Below are 20,316 nucleotides of genomic sequence, written 5' to 3' on the forward strand. Positions count from 1 at the left end.
AATACTTGGATCGAGATTGATGATGCGCAAGTTAAAAAAAGGCAGTGGCCTAGAGGTGCTAAAAATGTTTATATAATATTTTTACAACAGATAGCTAAAATAAATAATACAAATTCGATATTATAAAATAAAGCAGTTGAAAAATTCTTGACTAAATAAATTTTTATATCAAATTTATGATTAATATTTAATCATTTAATATTATATTTCGACCAGTCTTATATAAAAGAATGTATTGTTATATATTAGCAATTTTATGAACAATGCTTCATATCCTGCATTATTCGTGAAACGCGAAAAAATATTTCTCACATCGTCAATAATTTAGTAAGCAAAGAGGACCGTCGTATTTTGAAATATGACGGGGGTGGTGGTGGGTTCTTTGCTTATTTATTTAAAGATGTTTATCATAAACAAAAATAAATGATATAATTTTTATAAAAATCTACCTTTAAAAAAAGGTAAAAAATGGCGTTAAGTATGGACACGCCGGTAACAAAAAATTACCCATTGCAAACCCATGTCGAATCCTATGATAAATTATTTATTGCAAACCCACGTAAAATCTTTTCTTTATCATATACAAAAATGAATGATATCCCTATAAAAACCTACCTTTAAAAAAAAGGTAAAAAATGGCGTTAAGTATGGGCACGCCAGTAACAAAAAATTACCCATTGCAAACCCATGTAGAATCCTATAAAAAATTACCCATTGCAAACCCATGTAGAATCCTATAAAAAATTACCCATTGCAAACCCATGTAGAATCCTATAAAAAATTACTTATTGCAAACCCATATAGAATCGCACTAGAAAAAATAATGATATCAAAAAAATTGCGTTATGTTAAGATAGAAACTTATACCATTGAATTTTTTTTTATTAATTTTTTAATTTTATTCTTTTTTGTATTTTTAGTAATATATATTATGATTTTACATGGGTTTGCAACTTCTAGCGTGAAGGGATGTTTATAATTGTATATGATTCTATATGGGTTTGCAACTTCCAACGTGAAGAGAGGTCTATAATTATACGATTCTACATGGGTTTGCAACTTCCAGCGTAAATAATTATATATATACGATTCTATATGGGTTTGCAACTTTCAACGTGAAGGGTAATTACTATATGAGTTTGCAACTTTAATTTTTTTTTCAATGGTATAAATTTCTATCTTAACATAACGCAATTTTTTTAATATCATTATTTTTTCTAGTACGATTCTACATGGGTTTGCAATGGGTAATTTTTTATAGGACTCTACATGGGTTTGCAATGGGTAATTTTTTATAGGATTCTACATGGATTTGCAATGGGTAATTTTTTGTTACTGGCGTGCCCATACTTAACGCCATTTTTTACCTTTTTTTTAAAGGTAGGTTTTTATAGGGATATCATTCATTTTTGTATATGATAAAGAAAAGATTTTACGTGGGTTTGCAATAAATAATTTATCATAGGATTCGACATGGGTTTGCAATGGGTAATTTTTTGTTACCGGCGTGCCCATACTTAACGCCATTTTTTACCTTTTTTTAAAGGTAGGTTTTTATAAATTAAGATATTACATCAAAAGTTTTCAAATATGAATGTGCAAAATAGATTAAAGATATTGATAGATTAAAGATATCTGTTTAGTATGATAATAAAAATATAAAAGAGATATGTGTATAATACAATTATATTACTATTTACTATAATTAAATTTTTTAATAGCGAAATTATTGGCTATGTGGATGGCATTGAGTCTCCAAGATATGTTGGCACTAAACAGCAATATAAATTTTTTAAATTTTATATGAACAATGGAAAGGGGGAACGAATTCAAATTGTTGCATGGAATGATGACATCGATTACATACAGCACCATATAATGATAAATCATGTAAGTATTCATTATTTCTTATTTGTTAATTCTTTCATGCAATATTTTTTCATAATTTTCTTGCCTTCGATATAATATAAATATATATATGTATATTATAACACACACATATATTGTATATACAGGGTGTTCGGCAACAACCAAGACAAAATATAAGAGGTGATTCTATATGATAAAATAAGACGAAAATGAATGAAGAGTAAAATATTTTCGATAGCCTTCTGTTTCAGTTATAAATGTTTGAAAATTTGTATAAAAGATGCCTGAAGAGTATGGAAATTTGCCAATCTTGGGCATGTGTAGGCTACACGTCAGTATGTTGTCAAAATACATCATTACACATAAGTACAGAAGCTTACCTTGTAGCAACTGACGTGAAATCTGCGATATTCGGCGCGGCAATATTTGAATGTAAGGAGAAAAATATTTCTACGCCGAATATCACAGATTTTACGTCAGCTGCTACGAAGTAAGCTTCTGTATTTATCTGTCATTGTGTATTTTGATAACGATTATACCAACGTAGTTTACGCACGTCCGAGATTGGCATATTTCCGTAATTCAGGTGCCTTTTATACAAATTTTTAAACATTTATAAAACTAAAAAAGGAAAAATTTATTGAAATTTTTTTACTCTTTATTTTCGTTTTATTTTATTATATAGAATCTTCTCTTACATTTTGTCCCAGGCTGTTGCCAAACATTCTGTATATATATATATATATATATATATATTTATATTTATATTATATTAAATTATATTAAATTTTATATTATGCTTTTTAAGTTGCTGAATACGATAGTAACAATTTTATTGCCTAAAGTCGTAAAAAGATACTCAAAATTTGTCTTAGAAGAAATAAATCTTTTAACAGTAATATGATTAACGACTATCTTGTTTTTTATTTGTTTTTCAAACAAATGTTGATCCTTTCTCCACAATATTAAGCAAATAAAATTATCAGTCATATTTAATGACTCAAGAAATATAAGATTACATGTATGTATAATGTACGTCATATGTTTTGGACAGATATTGTGACACCTTTTTAAAATAATATATACCTTTCTTTATATATAGATCATTCATTTGGATGGTGTTCAAGCACGCCCACCAAAAATGGCCCAATTTAATAACGACAATATGTCATACGAATTACTAATTAAATCAAACACTATTGTTTCCAATTTGGGAATATTTGATCCGATAACATTAGTGGACTCAGAACCTGAACCGGTTGAACTTTGTGAAGTTCTCAATACCACAAATCGAATTAGTGAGTATTTTTTCTTATATCTTTTATATACATATACCTTTTAATTTTTTCGTTTTCAATTTATTATTCATTCGAATTATATTTTTATAATTCAAAATAAATAAAGTATAATGTAACACATAAATTATAATATTATTTAATATATAAATTCTATATTATTAACATATTTATAAACATTTATAAACATTGCGACGTCTTTGCCTCTCTCGAGAACGCCGCTCTCGAGAAAGCGACGTGCAATGTAAATCGGGAGCGATATCTATCGAAACGTAGGTAGGTGATACGGTAACGAGATAGGTAGTCAACGGTAATGCGGTACTTTACAGTATAAACTCTATGTTAATAAATGGGCGCCAGGCGCGATTTCTCGCGCCACGGTAACGAGAATCTCTTAAGAAACTTGATATAAAGGTCCGGCTGCGCCTAGCTCAGTGTATGGCAGAGGGGCGCGATTCTTTGGTAACGCTAGAGAGAGATTCTGGAGGAGAGGAGGGAAATTATTTGACACTCAATATTCAATAATTAATTAACAAATATATTTAACACATAACATTAGAAGGACATATACAATTGATACAGTAATAATCTCGAAATTACAGGAAACGATTACCTTACGGTGGGAATTCACGCTCGATGTAATCGGTACACGCGGTATATAAACGTATTCGAATCGAAACTAGCTCCGGTAGCGAACAATAGGTGCGAGAAGGTAAGCGCGGTATACAAAAACTCCGGAATGTGGTCGCAGCATTCCTCACGCGCGCGAGACTACAATCTTCACCATCGATATCTCGAAATGTCGGAATATTAAGGAACGGTAATTACGGTAATTACGGTATTAACGAGGCGTCCCCGATGGCGCACCACGAGGATATATAACGTTATTTGCCACGAAGGTCACTCGAACAGACGGGACGAGACGATATTTACGGAATCTTTACGAAATGAAACAAACGGTAATTTCGCGCTATATGTACGACTCTCGCCGAGTTCCTCGCAATAGATACGGTAACGGTAACTCGCAGAGAGCGACCACGCACAAATTCCGAGGTTATTTAACGCGATCTTATAATTCCATCAAAAACAACGATACGATACGATACGATACAATACAATATAATTCTCGAGTCTTAACTTATGACGACTGTCGGCGGCAACTTCCCTGAGAGAGACACTTTCGCGGTACCCGGTATGAGCCAGTATCGCGGTAACAATTTTCTGGAGCAACTATGCTCCGCTAAACGGAAACGGTAATTCGGTATAAAGCTGTCGATTTTACTCGACAGACTTTAACCCACGGCACGGTAATACACGACACTAGCTGGACCGGGAACAATTTCTACTCACGAACTACCCGAGTGGCGGCTTACAATAGGTTCGCAAGGCTGATCGATTGTCGTCCTGGAGTCCCTCTCACTTGTTCCGTACGCCAGACAGAAGTGTCTCTCCGAGAGAGAGTCCTTAGGTCCCTCGAGCTCCGCGCCGATTTCCCGCGCATCCTATCGATATTCGGTCGCCGTGGGGCTGCCGGGATCCGCCCATCGATCCCTCGGCGCCCTCGTCCTTGTACCCGTGATTTTCGGAGACTCGCTTCCCGCTCTTTCCGGTATCGTGGCGGTATCACCTCATAATTCTTGATTTCCGGGGTTTGAATTGGCAGGCTGGCCGGGCCGTCATCCAATCCTTCCCGCAGGTGTTTATGGGCTGATATAGGGCCCTCTCCTCACTCTGCAGCATGAGGGGGCCTCTCGGTATCCTTTAGCGCTTCCATCAGATCTCTAGAACAGTTTATAGTTTAGATAATATCTCGGGATGGCGGTAGCGACGGGAACTCGATACATGACCTTTGGCACGGTATCCATTTACGGTAGTTTCCTCCTTGGATCTCCGGAATCTTGCTGCACATTTCGTTGAGGAATCCTCCACTCAGTTAGTCGTGTCACGGTTATTTCAACTCACATTCGCTCAATACGGTAACGCAGGAAATATTATACAAACAAAAATAACAATAAAATATAATCTTTTCGCTTTAAGGTCGCTATCTCTCAGGGTGTGAGAAGCAACCCCAGGACGGCTCTCCCCTTCCCTCCCCGGTCGAGCTATTGCCCTTGTGACGGCGCTCAAAAGGCGTCACGTCACAACTCCCCCTTCCTAGAGGAGAACCGGGGTTCGGAGCTTCGGTAGCCGATATCCGCCACTCCGGCAGCACTTCCAGAGTATCACTTTCCGGACCTCGCAACTCATCTATGCGTTTCCTCTCTAGTTCTATTGATCCGACAGTATGTAGCGCGAATTCCCTTCTATTATCCCCCCCCCCTTCATTCGCCGTTCGGTATCGGCGTGGGCCGCTCAGCGATCGGGTGCGCTCTCTCGCGCACTCGCGACCGCGAAAAGGAAAGTTCGGAGTTTTAAGAGGGTAGGTGAGAAAACAGGCGAGAGCATGTTGGTTACGATGGTTTATTGTCCGGTATAACAGAAATAGCAAGGTAGGAGGGACCGAGAGAAAAAAAAACTGATTATGGCGGTACCTAAAATTTTTGAAGGAATCCCCAAAAGAAAAAAATATATATACCGGGAAAAAACAAAAAGAGAACAAAAAAAAACAAAAAAACAAAAAGAACAAAACTACTATGATAGCGGTACCTAAGAAAAAGGAAAAAGAAACAAGAGCTGAACAAAAAAAAAACAAAATAAAATTTTGGATAAGCAGTACCAAAAAAAAACTTTTGTCTGAGCGGTACCTAAAGAAAAGTCGGGGCGAAAAACAACAAAAAGAAGAAATCCCGAGACGGTGTTACTGTGGCCGTCTCTCCCGCGAGTGGTCCCGGTCGACGTCCCTCTGCCAGGGCCATCCGTCCCGGAGTGGATCATCGTCCCGCTCGGCTGGCACCGGGGAACGGGGCGCTCGGGGACCTCTCCCAGCGGTATATGGGGCCGTGTTTTGGTAGGTGGTACCGCAGCGCCCACAATCGCGGAGGGTCACCCCCCGCCGCCCGCACCCGTAACAAAAGTCCCCCAGGCGTGGGAGGGGACACCCCGCGTATGGGTGTTGGTCGGACCCGCAGTTCCAACACCCGCCGGGATATCGTCCTCTCCTCGCTGGACTCCTGGGGGAGCGCTCCCGGACTCGGCGGTGAGGCCCGGGTCCCGTCCCATTCCGGCTTGGCGTGCTCCGTTCCGGAGAGCGAGGCGTTTGCCTGGCCCCCTGGATGGGGTCAGGGGTTGCGGTCTGGGTAGCCCTGTCATTACCCTCCGCTGGTGAGGTCTGAACGAGGACGTCCCGGGTGTGCGGGTATTCCCGCACTACCGCTCCCTCGGTGGTCCATCGGGCGGCCCGGACTTCTCCGGCTACTTCCTCGAGATCCATCCAAAATCCTTCATCATTAAAATGAATGAATTCCCACACCGGACGGTGTCGGGACCAGAAGTCTCTCCAAAGCCTCCTTATCGCCCGGTGGTCCATAAGCGTGCGCGGCATCTACACGTCGAGGTCAGGAGGTGTGTAGGGTTTTATATCCTGCACGTGGGTTTTTCCTGCGGGTGATCCGTCCAGTTGCGCCAATTCGTAAACCACTGGAGAGATCACTCGCGCTATCTTAAAAGGTCCCTGGAACTTGTGTGCCAATTTTGCGGCTACATTCTGGGCAGCGGACGATAATATGTGTTGACGCTTTAATATCAGATCGCCTACCCGAAACGTTCGATTGCGCCGACGCAAATTATAGTGGGAGGCCTGTTTCTCGTAAGCTTTATTTAAATTTTCGGTAACCCATTCGCGTAATGATTGTAGCTGTTTCATACGCGTCGCCCAATTCGCGGTATCTCCTGTCTCGATTTCGGTAACTTCTTGACTACGTCGATGTAGTGAATATATCGGCTCCAATTCTCGACCGAGATTTAAGAATGCGGGAGACGCTCCCAGAGATGAGTGTAAGGCGGTATTATAGGCGAAGCGGAACTCGGAAAGGTGTTCGTCCCATTCGCGGTGATCCTTCTCGATAAAGGCAATAATCATCGTTTTCAGTATTCGATTCACGCGCTCGACGGGGTTGGCTTGAGGATGGTATGGAGGCACGGTAGTGTGTGTGATATTATGATCTTCGGTAAATTTCTTAATCACTTTATTTATGAATTCGGTACCGTTGTCGGTTAAGAGGAACCTCGGAGCGCCCCATCGAGAGATCACCAAGTCACCTAGGGCTTCGCTAATTTTATTGCCGGTGGCGGCTCTTAAGGCCCTACATTCTACCCATTTCGTGAACAGATCCTGCACCACTAAAATATACTGGAATCCAGCTTTACTGCGCGGTAGCGGGCCTATTATATCGGTAGCTATAGCGGTCCACGGTCCGTCTGCGATACGACGTCCCATAAGGCCTGCGGGGCTCGCTTGCTCGACCTTGGTTCGCTGACAGAGATCGCATCTTTTAAGGTATTCGGTAACATCGCGGAATAAGTTCGGCCAGAAGTACGTAACGGCGACGCGTTGATACGTTTTTTCTGTGCCTAGATGGCCTGCCTGTGGCATGTCGTGAGATTCTCTTAAAACTTCTGTACGGTATTCCTTCGGTATCACTAGCTTCCATCGATCTAGGTCTTCTACTATCTCGGAAATTACGCGTTTGGGTCTTAAAAAGTATAATCGCCCGTCGATAACCTTCCATTGCGTGAATTTATTTGGATTTGATACGACGTCTTTATATCTCTTACGGTACCATTCATCGTTAGTGTTTGTTAAGTCTACGGTCTCTAGGGCGGCGATTATTGGAATTGGGGTTATCGCGGCGGTCAGTGTTTCGTCGGTATCGTCTGTTTCAAACATTCGGGAAAGAGCGTCCGGTACGTGGTGTAGAGCACCCTTACGGTGGATGATCTCGTAATCATATTCCAATAATTCTAGTGCCCACCTCGCGAGTCTGCCCGTCGGATTTTTTAGGTTATGTAGCCAGCGTAAGCTACTATGGTCGGTAATCACTGTAAATCGGTATCCTTCGAGATATGGCCTAAATTTCTGTATAGCCCAAACGACAGCTAAACATTCTTGTTCGGTAACGGAATATCTCTTTTCGGGATCTGATAGTGCACGACTCGCAAACGCTATTACTCTTTCTTCGTTGTCGATAGTTTGAGTTAATACTGCGCCTAACCCTACGGAACTGGCATCGGTCTGTAACACGAACGGTATCTCAAAATTCGGGCATGCCAGCGTCGGTGCGGTAACCAACTGCTCTCTTATCTGCTCAAAGGCGCGAACCTGATCATCCCCCCACTCCCAGCGCTTGCCCTTTTTCAAAAGCCGGGTTAAAGGCTCGCTTAGGGTCGCGAACTGTTGGATAAATCGACGGTACCAAGAGGACATTCCTAAAAATCGACGCAATTGTTTAATATTTCGCGGAGCGGGATATTCCAGGATCGGTCGAGTCTTTTCGGGATCTACCGTTAGCCCTTCTTGTTGCACTATAAATCCCAAGTATCGCACTTGAGAACGACAAAATTCGCACTTATCCCGGTTTACGGTAAGGCCGGCGGTAACAATTTTATCAAGAACTTTTCCTAACCAACTCATGTGTTCTTCGAAAGTTGGCGTGACTATAACAATGTCGTCTAAATACGCGAACGCGTGTGGTTCCATTTCTGGGCCTATCAGGCGATCTAACAGTCTTTGGAAGGTTGCCGGTGCCCCGGTGAGACCGTACGGCATTCGCGTAAAATGGTATAATCCTTTTCCGGGAACACTAAATGCGGTAATCTCACGGCTATCCTTAGCTAACGGTATCTGAAAGTAGGCTTGACTTAAGTCAATTGTCGAAATATAGCGGGCGGAACGTAGTTTATCAAGAATCCCGTTCATATTCGGTAGCGGATATGCGTCTTTTTTCGATACGCCATTAACTTTCCGGAAATCTAAGCAGAAACGGTATTTGCCATTGGGCTTCTTCACCATGACAATTGGATTCGACCATTCACTAAATGATGGTTCTATTATCCCCGCCGCTAGCATCTTATCCGTTTCGGCTCGTATGGCTTCTTGCACTTTCGGTGATACTAGGTAGCAGCGCTGTCGTATTGGCGGATTCGAACCTACGTCTATTTTATGTTCGGTTAATGCGGTAACGCCTGGGTTTTCTGAGGGTTCCGGTAACGTTCGTAAAAAAAATTCTAATTCCTTCTCCTGTTCGGGGGTTAATTCCGATAATCCGTAGCACGAGGTTCCGCGTGGGGTTTCTTCGGTAGCGAGACGGTAGCGAAGATGTGGCGTTTCTGCGAAGTACCATTCGCCCGTAGCGAAATCTACTCCTATGCCGAATTTCATTAGAAAATCAATTCCGAGGATGCACGGTACGGCTAAGTTCGGTAATAAGGCTACGGTAACTTCATGACATCGGTCTTTTAATTCTATGGGTATTCGAGCTTCCTCGCTAATATCCGCGAGTTGACCATTCGCGGTGCGGATTTGCATGCCCCTGTTTCTATGAGTGAGGATACCTAATGCGCGGATAATCTTGATTCCTTCGCGACCTAGCAGCGTTCGGTTCGACCCCGAGTCCACGAGAGCCGCGAGAGGATATCCGCGTATTTTAATGGCAAAGTATCGTAAAGACGGTAAGGTATCTGACTCTAAGGTGACATATGACTGTAGTAACGTATCCTCCTCCCCGGTATGTGTCACGGTTGTGCGGGCCTCGTCTTCATGGCTCGGAGTCGTAGGGACCCTTTCTACTGGCTCCGGCTGGCGTTTCCCGCACACGTGGGACAAGTTTGTACGGTAACATCACGCTTACCGCAGCGGTAACAATATTTTCTGCGCGTTTCGGTGCACCCGCGCGCGCGATGTCCGGTTTTATCGCAGTTCCAACATTTTATGGAGTGCATGGTGGTCGCGGTAGGATTCACGGTATCACGGGATGTCGTATCGGAAGCGGTAGCCGTAGCGGTAACTGTCGCGGTCTCGTTCTTTTCGGTATGCGCGTTCGCGTTTTTGGCGGGCTTTTTCTTTTCCTTTCTAGTAGCGGTAGCTGTAGCAACGGTAGCGGGGTTCTTCACTTTGCCTTTCGGCGCATGGTACGCCAAATCCGGGAAAATGGATTGTTCCGGCGGTAGCGGGGGTCGGTAATTTTTTTCGGCAAGAAAGGATCTCTCGACTCTCGTGGCGAGATACTCTAAGGTAGCAAAGTCGACGAACTCTTGACGTCGGATGCTTATCTGCAATCGCGGTAGCATATTCCGATGCGCGAAATTTAACTGTTCCGCCATCGGCCAGCGGGGTATCATGCGATTGAGCAACGCGCGAAGGCATGTAAGGTAATCGGCTGCCGATTCGTGCTCCCCCTGCGTTCGTCTAAAAATTTCGTCGCGGAGTGCGTACTGATAGTCGGGGTCCCCGAATCGTCCCCTCCATGCCGCCTCAAAGTCACCCCAGTTCCGCCAGTTTTCGCTTTCTAACCGGACCCAATACAAGGCCATATCCGATAGGAATAACGGTAAACACTTGAAAAGATCGGCATCTGATATCGGTACTATCGCTCGGGCTTCCTTAATTCTTAGCAAGAAAGCTTCCGCGTCGCTGCCCCGTTTCCCCGAAAAGTGCAAGTTCCATTTTCTCATTAGGTTGTAGGCTTCCGCGGTAGAGGCGCGCGAAGGGCGAGGGTCTGGTGGCCGGTACGGAGGATAGTGTAGCGTAGGTCCCGGGTGACTGGCTCGTTCCACGCGGGGTTCGTCTAATTTTACCTCCCCATATGAGAAAAACATAGGGGACCTTGGATCCGCCGAGGTATCTCCCTCCAAGAGGGTGGTTTGACTCGGGGTGGCGCCCTCATCGGTCGACATCGTGCCCGCGGTGTTGATAGAATTACCGTGGGTCTCTTCCTCGTGTCGTAGGAGCCGCGCGCGTAAAACCGGCAAGATTCCTTGGGTGCTTAATCCCCGATCCTCCAAATGTTGTCTTGCCTGTTCTACAGTTAGACTGTGTATCCACTGGTGGATGTCGGTATCTTTTCTCATTTGGAACGGTAGAGCCGACCGGGAGAACAAAAATTCGTTCGGTATCAAGTCACGGCAAGGTATTCCGAATCTCCACCAATCTCTGCCAAGAGTAGTTCAATAACCCGTTAATAACTTTCTTCGGCGGTACAAGCGGTATCTCGACGAACACGGGCGAATTCGGTAACGGTATCCAGAAAAAAAAATTCGAATTCGGTAGCGGTATTCCAATATTGAGAGAAGAGAAAAAAAAACGGTTATGTGGGGTCGACAAGTTAAAGTTAGAAAGGCAAAGAGAACACCAAAAAAAAATAATAACACGACCCAATGACTTAAGAAAATACAAACCCGAAATATAATCGAGATCCAAAACAAAATTCGAAACAATGTGAACTTGAGCTAACCGACCGGCACGTTAACCAAAATGTTGAGCAACCTTGATGTTAACTCGAAAACAATGGTTGCCGGTAGTTTGAGAGGATAATAGAAAGACACGGAAAAAAAAACGCGATCGATAATACAATAGTGGCTGTGAACTTGAAAAAGAAAAGAACGAAAACTTTCAATATAATCGGTATTAATCGCAACAAAAGGAAAGTCAAGCGTCTATTGATGGAACAGCAAACAGAAACGATAAACGACCAAACGGTATCGGTAGAGCGAAAGAGCGCAAAAAAAAATGATAATATATAAGACTACAATAGGTATAATAATATATAAATAATAGCGGTCATTCGAATAGCTGTTCTAACGGTAGCGTTTCGGCGGTATTAAAGATTTATCTACGTTTTTATATCGCGCCGAGGTCGGCAGCGTGCGCGAAAGAGAAAGAAAAAAAAAGAAAAAGAACACACCGCGTAGCGATCCGGCAAGCGTCAACACAACGCACGGCAAACCAAATTTTTGTGGCACACAAATTCCAAGGTTACCCGATAAATTTTCAAACCACAATGTTTTTGAAATTGGACAGATACTTTACTTACTGATACAGTATCTCAACTCTAACCTTTTACCGGACTCACAGAACACCAACAAATTTTCACTGTAATTGAAGGATTAATATACGACACAAAGACACAATGATTATACGTAGTCACTAGATGGACAAAAAAAAAATTGACAATCGGACAACACTCCCTCTCCAGATCTATCTTTCGCTACAATATAATTGATTATTCAAAAAAAATTTTCTACTTCGGTAAAGTCTCCAACGGCGTGGGCCCCACGTTGGGCGCCAAAATTTGCGACGTCTTTGCCTCTCTCGAGAACGCCGCTCTCGAGAAAGCGACGTGCAATGTAAATCGGGAGCGATATCTATCGAAACGTAGGTAGGTGATACGGTAACGAGATAGGTAGTCAACGGTAATGCGGTACTTTACAGTATAAACTCTATGTTAATAAATGGGCGCCAGGCGCGATTTCTCGCGCCACGGTAACGAGAATCTCTTAAGAAACTTGATATAAAGGTCCGGCTGCGCCTAGCTCAGTGTATGGCAGAGGGGCGCGATTCTTTGGTAACGCTAGAGAGAGATTCTGGAGGAGAGGAGGGAAATTATTTGACACTCAATATTCAATAATTAATTAACAAATATATTTAACACATAACATTAGAAGGACATATACAATTGATACAGTAATAATCTCGAAATTACAGGAAACGATTACCTTACGGTGGGAATTCACGCTCGATGTAATCGGTACACGCGGTATATAAACGTATTCGAATCGAAACTAGCTCCGGTAGCGAACAATAGGTGCGAGAAGGTAAGCGCGGTATACAAAAACTCCGGAATGTGGTCGCAGCATTCCTCACGCGCGCGAGACTACAATCTTCACCATCGATATCTCGAAATGTCGGAATATTAAGGAACGGTAATTACGGTAATTACGGTATTAACGAGGCGTCCCCGATGGCGCACCACGAGGATATATAACGTTATTTGCCACGAAGGTCACTCGAACAGACGGGACGAGACGATATTTACGGAATCTTTACGAAATGAAACAAACGGTAATTTCGCGCTATATGTACGACTCTCGCCGAGTTCCTCGCAATAGATACGGTAACGGTAACTCGCAGAGAGCGACCACGCACAAATTCCGAGGTTATTTAACGCGATCTTATAATTCCATCAAAAACAACGATACGATACGATACGATACAATACAATATAATTCTCGAGTCTTAACTTATGACGACTGTCGGCGGCAACTTCCCTGAGAGAGACACTTTCGCGGTACCCGGTATGAGCCAGTATCGCGGTAACAATTTTCTGGAGCAACTATGCTCCGCTAAACGGAAACGGTAATTCGGTATAAAGCTGTCGATTTTACTCGACAGACTTTAACCCACGGCACGGTAATACACGACACTAGCTGGACCGGGAACAATTTCTACTCACGAACTACCCGAGTGGCGGCTTACAATAGGTTCGCAAGGCTGATCGATTGTCGTCCTGGAGTCCCTCTCACTTGTTCCGTACGCCAGACAGAAGTGTCTCTCCGAGAGAGAGTCCTTAGGTCCCTCGAGCTCCGCGCCGATTTCCCGCGCATCCTATCGATATTCGGTCGCCGTGGGGCTGCCGGGATCCGCCCATCGATCCCTCGGCGCCCTCGTCCTTGTACCCGTGATTTTCGGAGACTCGCTTCCCGCTCTTTCCGGTATCGTGGCGGTATCACCTCATAATTCTTGATTTCCGGGGTTTGAATTGGCAGGCTGGCCGGGCCGTCATCCAATCCTTCCCGCAGGTGTTTATGGGCTGATATAGGGCCCTCTCCTCACTCTGCAGCATGAGGGGGCCTCTCGGTATCCTTTAGCGCTTCCATCAGATCTCTAGAACAGTTAATAGTTTAGATAATATCTCGGGATGGCGGTAGCGACGGGAACTCGATACATGACCTTTGGCACGGTATCCATTTACGGTAGTTTCCTCCTTGGATCTCCGGAATCTTGCTGCACATTTCGTTGAGGAATCCTCCACTCAGTTAGTCGTGTCACGGTTATTTCAACTCACATTCGCTCAATACGGTAACGCAGGAAATATTATACAAACAAAAATAACAATAAAATATAATCTTTTCGCTTTAAGGTCGCTATCTCTCAGGGTGTGAGAAGCAACCCCAGGACGGCTCTCCCCTTCCCTCCCCGGTCGAGCTATTGCCCTTGTGACGGCGCTCAAAAGGCGTCACGTCACAACATATAATTAATATCTATTTATTACAATAGTAAGTTTTATTAATACATTCAAACATTGTAAAATACTTTCGAATATATTTTTTTATAACAAATATTTTTTTATAAATAATAAATCCTTAATAATAATTATATTATTATATTTTGCAATTGTAATTATTATATTTTAAATACTATATTATGCAAAATAGTAATATATTAATATGTATAAAGAATATATTTAAAAAATTAAATCATCAAATGCCAACATTAATAGATTATTGTATATATTAGCTTATACACATATAAAACTATTTTTGAATTATAATTTTATTAATAATAAAATATAATTTTATTTTACTTTTTTTTATTAAATGTTTATTTTACAGTCTTAAAAGGATACGTGAAGACAAATTTTTTAACCACGCACAATAATAAATTAAATAAATTAATTGGCTGTGGGTCTATCACAGATGGGACATATAAACTCGAAGTACATATATTGAATTTTACGGACGAAGATTATTGTACACTGGATATTCAGAAAGGCGATCATATAGAAATTATTGGTATAATGCAAAGTACAGGTAATAAAAGTTTGTAATACATGTATATAGTAATTTTTATATATAGTAATTTTTTAAAATCATGTAACTAATAATAGAAGTATTAATTTTGTTTCTGGATTATACATTCAGCATAGATTTTTTAATTTTATACTGTTGTATACATATACAGAGGTTGTCCCAAAATTTGCGAATGAAAATACCATAGCAAAAAGGTTTTTTAAAAATTAAAAAAATTTTTGATTCCAAATAGTAGTTTTTGAAGTAAAAAGGTTTAAAACTGGCCAATTATAGATTACTATTAAATGGACGTTTAATGGGTCTATTCTGTAAAAATATTCTATAACGCTGTATCTTTATAAGCTATATAGCACTGTAAGCAATTAAGGGGATCCTAGTCGGATGGTCGAACTCCGATAGGTTAGCACCACACATATCCAAACATATACACGTATACACATATACACACGATAGGTTAGCACCACACATATCCAACATATGCACGTATGCACACATATGCGTGAAAATGTTTTTAATATATAACATTTTTATTAGACTTGCAATCTCACTTTTTATTGTTTACTAATATTTCTTCATGTTAACCCTATCGCGTATACTATATTTTATGCACAGATAAACTGCAGAACTATTTTTATTAAATAAGTATTGTTTACGAGCTGACATGAAAGAAGCCGATAACAAAACTGTAATTTTTGATTTTTATATGATTTATATATGGAATTATAGCTAACGCGGTCCGTTTTTATAAGTACTTTAATCGTGGAAAAGGATTTATTGATCTGTATAGTCAATAAAAAGATATCCCAAAATAATAAAGTTGGTTCTGCCGTACCGACAGAACTAACTTTAGGATCCGACTAGGATCCCCTTAAAGATGAAAATAATTGTTTTTACAAAAGTTGTTTTATTTGTAGAGGAAACGATATGCAATATGATTAATTTCTTTTATAAGCAGAGGTGTAATTTCAAGATCAATTTTATTTTTGTATTTATATATGCTATATTTTTATCTATATAATATGTACGTTATTAATGATTTTATACATAACGCCTTTTTACAAATAAAACAATATTTTCCACATGTACAATTTGTTAATATTAATTAATAAAAATTAATATTTTTATAAATTTTTAGCTATGCCGCCGTATTTAATAGTAAACAACTTAAAAGATATAAAAAAAATTGCTGGACACATGCAAATATTGGAACTTCTCAACGGTACATGTACACTAAAGAGAAAAATAGAAGAAGATGCATCTAATCACACACAGGTACCATTATTGTGCAAATATTAAAGAACTATATTTATATTTTTAATTTATAATGTTTATTATTAAATTTATCAAACTTTATGCAGGATTTATACTGCGTCCAATATCCTATACCCAATAAGAAAATTTGATTTGATTTTTAGAGACTCTGACAAAACTCTAGAAATCAAATTTTCTTATTGGATATCGGATATCATACATCGGATATCGGACGCTGTTTGAATCCTACAATAAATTATTGATTATTTTTTTTTATACGCTTTAAAAACAAAGTTTACCTTGAAAAATAGAATTTAGTTTGTTTTTTTTATTTTTTATATCTCAAGAAGATTAAAACATTGTATAACTCCATATAAAAGCAATAAAAATATATCAATAAGCCTATATTATTGCCTAGAGGTTATCTAGAAATTTTCATTTCAAAGAATTCTATAGTATAATTAACTTTATATCATTGTTAAAATGTTTACTTTACCAATCTTTATCAAACGTGTCGGTTAGTTTCGAATTAACTTGTACACGTGCATACAACACACACACACACACACACACACACACACATGTATATAATAAATTTGTTATTTTTTGCAGAATCGAAGCAAGAGAAATTCATATTAATTACATTTATTTTATATATAAAGAAGATTACATAAGAAGGATTATAAAAGGATTAATAAGAAAGTGTTGAAATTTAAATGTTCACGTTTTTCTTTTATTGAATGAAATTTAAATTCTGAAAATATATTTAAATATTGTGTATATATTCTCTATATTTTCTATATATTGTCTATATATTGTCTTTTTTATCCCTCTCTTTTACTTATTTTATTCCTCTTCTTTAATCTGAAATAAAACTTCTTTCTCTTTTATTCTGCTCTCTCTTTTTTCTCTTTTTTTATTTCTACTTTCTTTTTCTCTTTCTCTTTGTCTTTCTATTCTTTTCTATCTATTATATTAAAAATATAATTATTAATATAATTAACAATATAATTTGCGTCTTCTTTTATCTTTAAATGAAACATTAATAATTTGTAAACTTTTAATTACAGTATGTTAGAGATGAGGATAATCGTACATATTAAATTTAATTAGGAATAACTGTAGACGACCCAACTGGCTTAATTGATTTTTATTAATTCGATGTCATATAAAAATACAGACTACGTTTCGACCTTTGGTTCAGGTCCTTATCAAGTCTAAAATTAAAAGATATAAAAAATAATAATACAAATATATCAAAAAGAAAATCATTTTATGGATGTATAGCGTAAACCAAGTGAAACTAACGATTGGTATAAAGTAAATCATTCAAACATACCTTACGTAACATTTAATAAAATTTCAACAAGTTAAACTTCTCTAAATACATATAATGTGTCAACTAACGTTTCGTAGAGATGGTAAAGAACGAACTAAGTTAAACATCCTTTATTATTCTATCATAAATAGGATTTAAATTCTCTGTGTCTTTATGTAGGTTAATCGTGTTGTTATATTTTTTTATATAAAACATTTCGGCTATCTCTCTTTTCCTAGTATGTGTTTCCTGATGTAAAATATTAAACGTTGTTTATTTAAAGTCATGTAAATATTCATTTCTATGTTTGCTTATAACGTTCTGGTTACTACTATGCAATTTTATGTTATTCCTATGTTCTTTTATCCGAGTATTTAGGTGTCTTTTAGTTTGTCCAATGTATGTAGCGTCGCAGTCGTTGCAGTCTATCTTATATACAATCTCGGTCATATCCGCTTTAGGCAATTTGTCTTTTCCGCGTTTAATTACATTGTCTAGTTTTTTTGGTATCGTGTAAATAACATTTAAGCCTGTTTTCTTAATAGATTCCTATGACGATCATCGAGCGTTATATCTATAAAAGAACATGTTTTTTAAAAAACTCTCATAACGTTGCTGACAAAGAGAATGATTTTGATATTTCTTCTTGTATTTTAATGCCGTATATTAAAAACTTAAGTGATATTATTGCGAGATCTATTAAGAAAACAGGCTTAAATGTTATTTACACGATACCAAAAAAACTAGACAATGTAATTAAACGCGGAAAAAACAAATTGCCTAAAGCGGATATGACCGAGATTGTATATAAGATCGACTGCAACGACTGCGACGCTACATACATTGGACAAACTAAAAGACACCTAAATATTCGGATAAAAGAACATAGGAATAACATAAAATTGCATAGTAGTAACCAGAACGTTATAAGCAAACATAGAAATGAATATTTACATGACTTTAAATGGACAACCTTTAATATTTTACATCAGGAAACACATACTAGGAAAAGAGAGATAGCCGAAATGTTTTATATAAAAAAATATAACAACACGATTAACCTACATAAAGACACAGAGAATTTAAATCCTATTTATGATAGAATAATAAAGGATGTTTAACTTAGTTCGTTCTTTACCATCTCTACGAAACGTTAGTTGACACATCATATGTATTTAGAGAAGTTTAACTTGTTGAAATTTTATTAAATGTTACGTAAGGTATGTTTGAATGATTTACTTTATACCAATCGTTAGTTTCACTTGGTTTACGCTATACATCCATAAAATGATTTTCTTTTTGATATATTTGTATTATTATTTTTTATACCTTTTAATTTTAGACTTGATAAGGACCTGAACCAAAGGTCGAAACGTAGTCTGTATTTTTATATGACATCGAATTAATCAAAATCAATTAAGCCAGTTGGGTCGTCTACAGTTATTCCTAATTTTATTCTTCACTGGCGATACAAAAATACTTGCTATATATTAAATTTAAAATTGAATAATGACTAAAATATAAAAATGAGAAAAAATAATTGTTACTAAATTTTTGTTGTATTGCAACAACTGTTATTGATATATATGGATAATGATAATATCGTGCGCTGAATATTTAATTATAGGTAGTATGTGAAGAATTTCGAGTGAAGTCACGCTAATTTATGGAAATTATCCTAGATAACGAAGGCATTAGCATTGTATATCTTATCTTTGAAAACAATATGTATGTTTTTTTTATAAAAAATTATTAATTACAAAATTATATATGATTTAAACTTCTTGATAAATAATTTATGTATGTATAATTAATATTCTATTATATATATTTATAAATAAATAATATTTGAAAATATTATTTTATTATATATTTACAAATCAATTTTAATGCACTCAATTACAACTTCAAAATGATTGTTTTTGTTACGAAACGAGAATATGTGTTATGCAACCTAGGCAACCTAGAAAACAAACTTTAATGTGTCTAAATGTGCCTGAATCTTCAAAGACGCTACGAGTTATCAAGATTTTAATACAGTACGTATAATAATTTTCTTCTTCCTAATTTTTTTTATTTTTTCCTATTCTATTGTAGTGTATTTTTTTAAATATAATATATATATAAATTATCAAAAATAATTTCAGTATGTTTATATATGAGGTTATGTATATGTATATGTTGTGTATGCATGCGTGTGTATATGTGTAGAAAAATATATTAGCTAAAACATTACAAAAAATATATATTTTATTTGAAAATTTTCATATACGAATTATAATTGTATATGTATGTATCATTTATTGCATATCCCCTCAGGGTTTACAAGGGGCTTTTCACAAGGAGCGTTCCCGAACCTTTTTACAACACACTTCTTCCACCTCTTTTTTTACCCTGGCCATAGGCGACCGTACAATTATAAATACCATCCATAATATATACTATATATATAATATACACTATACTCTATTCAGTCACCCGTTTTCCAACACTCCTTCTTCCTCCACATCTCCCAGCAATCCTCCATCTTCCTTCTTCCTATACTCGCCCTGGCTCCATTCTCCCTTCCAGGTTTCTCAAACTGTCCTCCCTCCTTCCATCCTCCTTCCTTCTCCCAGCAATCCTCTATCTCCTTTACTCATCCTGCTCTTCCCCCTTCCTTCAACATCATTGTCTCCCTTCTTCCACCGGTACTCGAGCAGGCATATGGGGTGTGTTGGTTCGAACTGGATTCGAACCCGGGACCTTCCGCATGCCAGCCAGATACTGAGCATGCGGGGCCACTTTTCACCCCATATAATTGTATATGTATTATTATATTATTATTAGGTTTGTGCATAA

The 20,316-nt window shown here is 38.4% G+C and overlaps 1 protein-coding gene across 1 annotated transcript; it reads left to right on the forward strand.

Annotated features, from left to right (window-relative positions):
• Window positions 1-1,473: 1,473 nt before the first annotated feature.
• Window positions 1,474-14,923, forward strand: LOC145943428 (uncharacterized). The gene is made up of 5 exons (XM_083050932.1): window positions 1,474-1,488; window positions 1,608-1,642; window positions 1,722-1,890; window positions 2,972-3,167; window positions 14,709-14,923. The coding sequence occupies exons 1-5, from the start codon at window positions 1,474-1,476 to the stop codon at window positions 14,921-14,923; spliced, it is 630 nt and encodes a 209-aa protein (XP_082907058.1).
• The last annotated feature ends 5,393 nt before the right edge of the window (window positions 14,924-20,316 follow it).

Source organism: Prenolepis imparis, unplaced genomic scaffold (assembly GCF_030444845.1).
Source record: "Prenolepis imparis isolate NDT839.2.m4 unplaced genomic scaffold, iyPreImpa1.0 SCAF_12, whole genome shotgun sequence".
NCBI classification, from domain to species: Eukaryota; Metazoa; Arthropoda; class Insecta; order Hymenoptera; family Formicidae; genus Prenolepis; species Prenolepis imparis.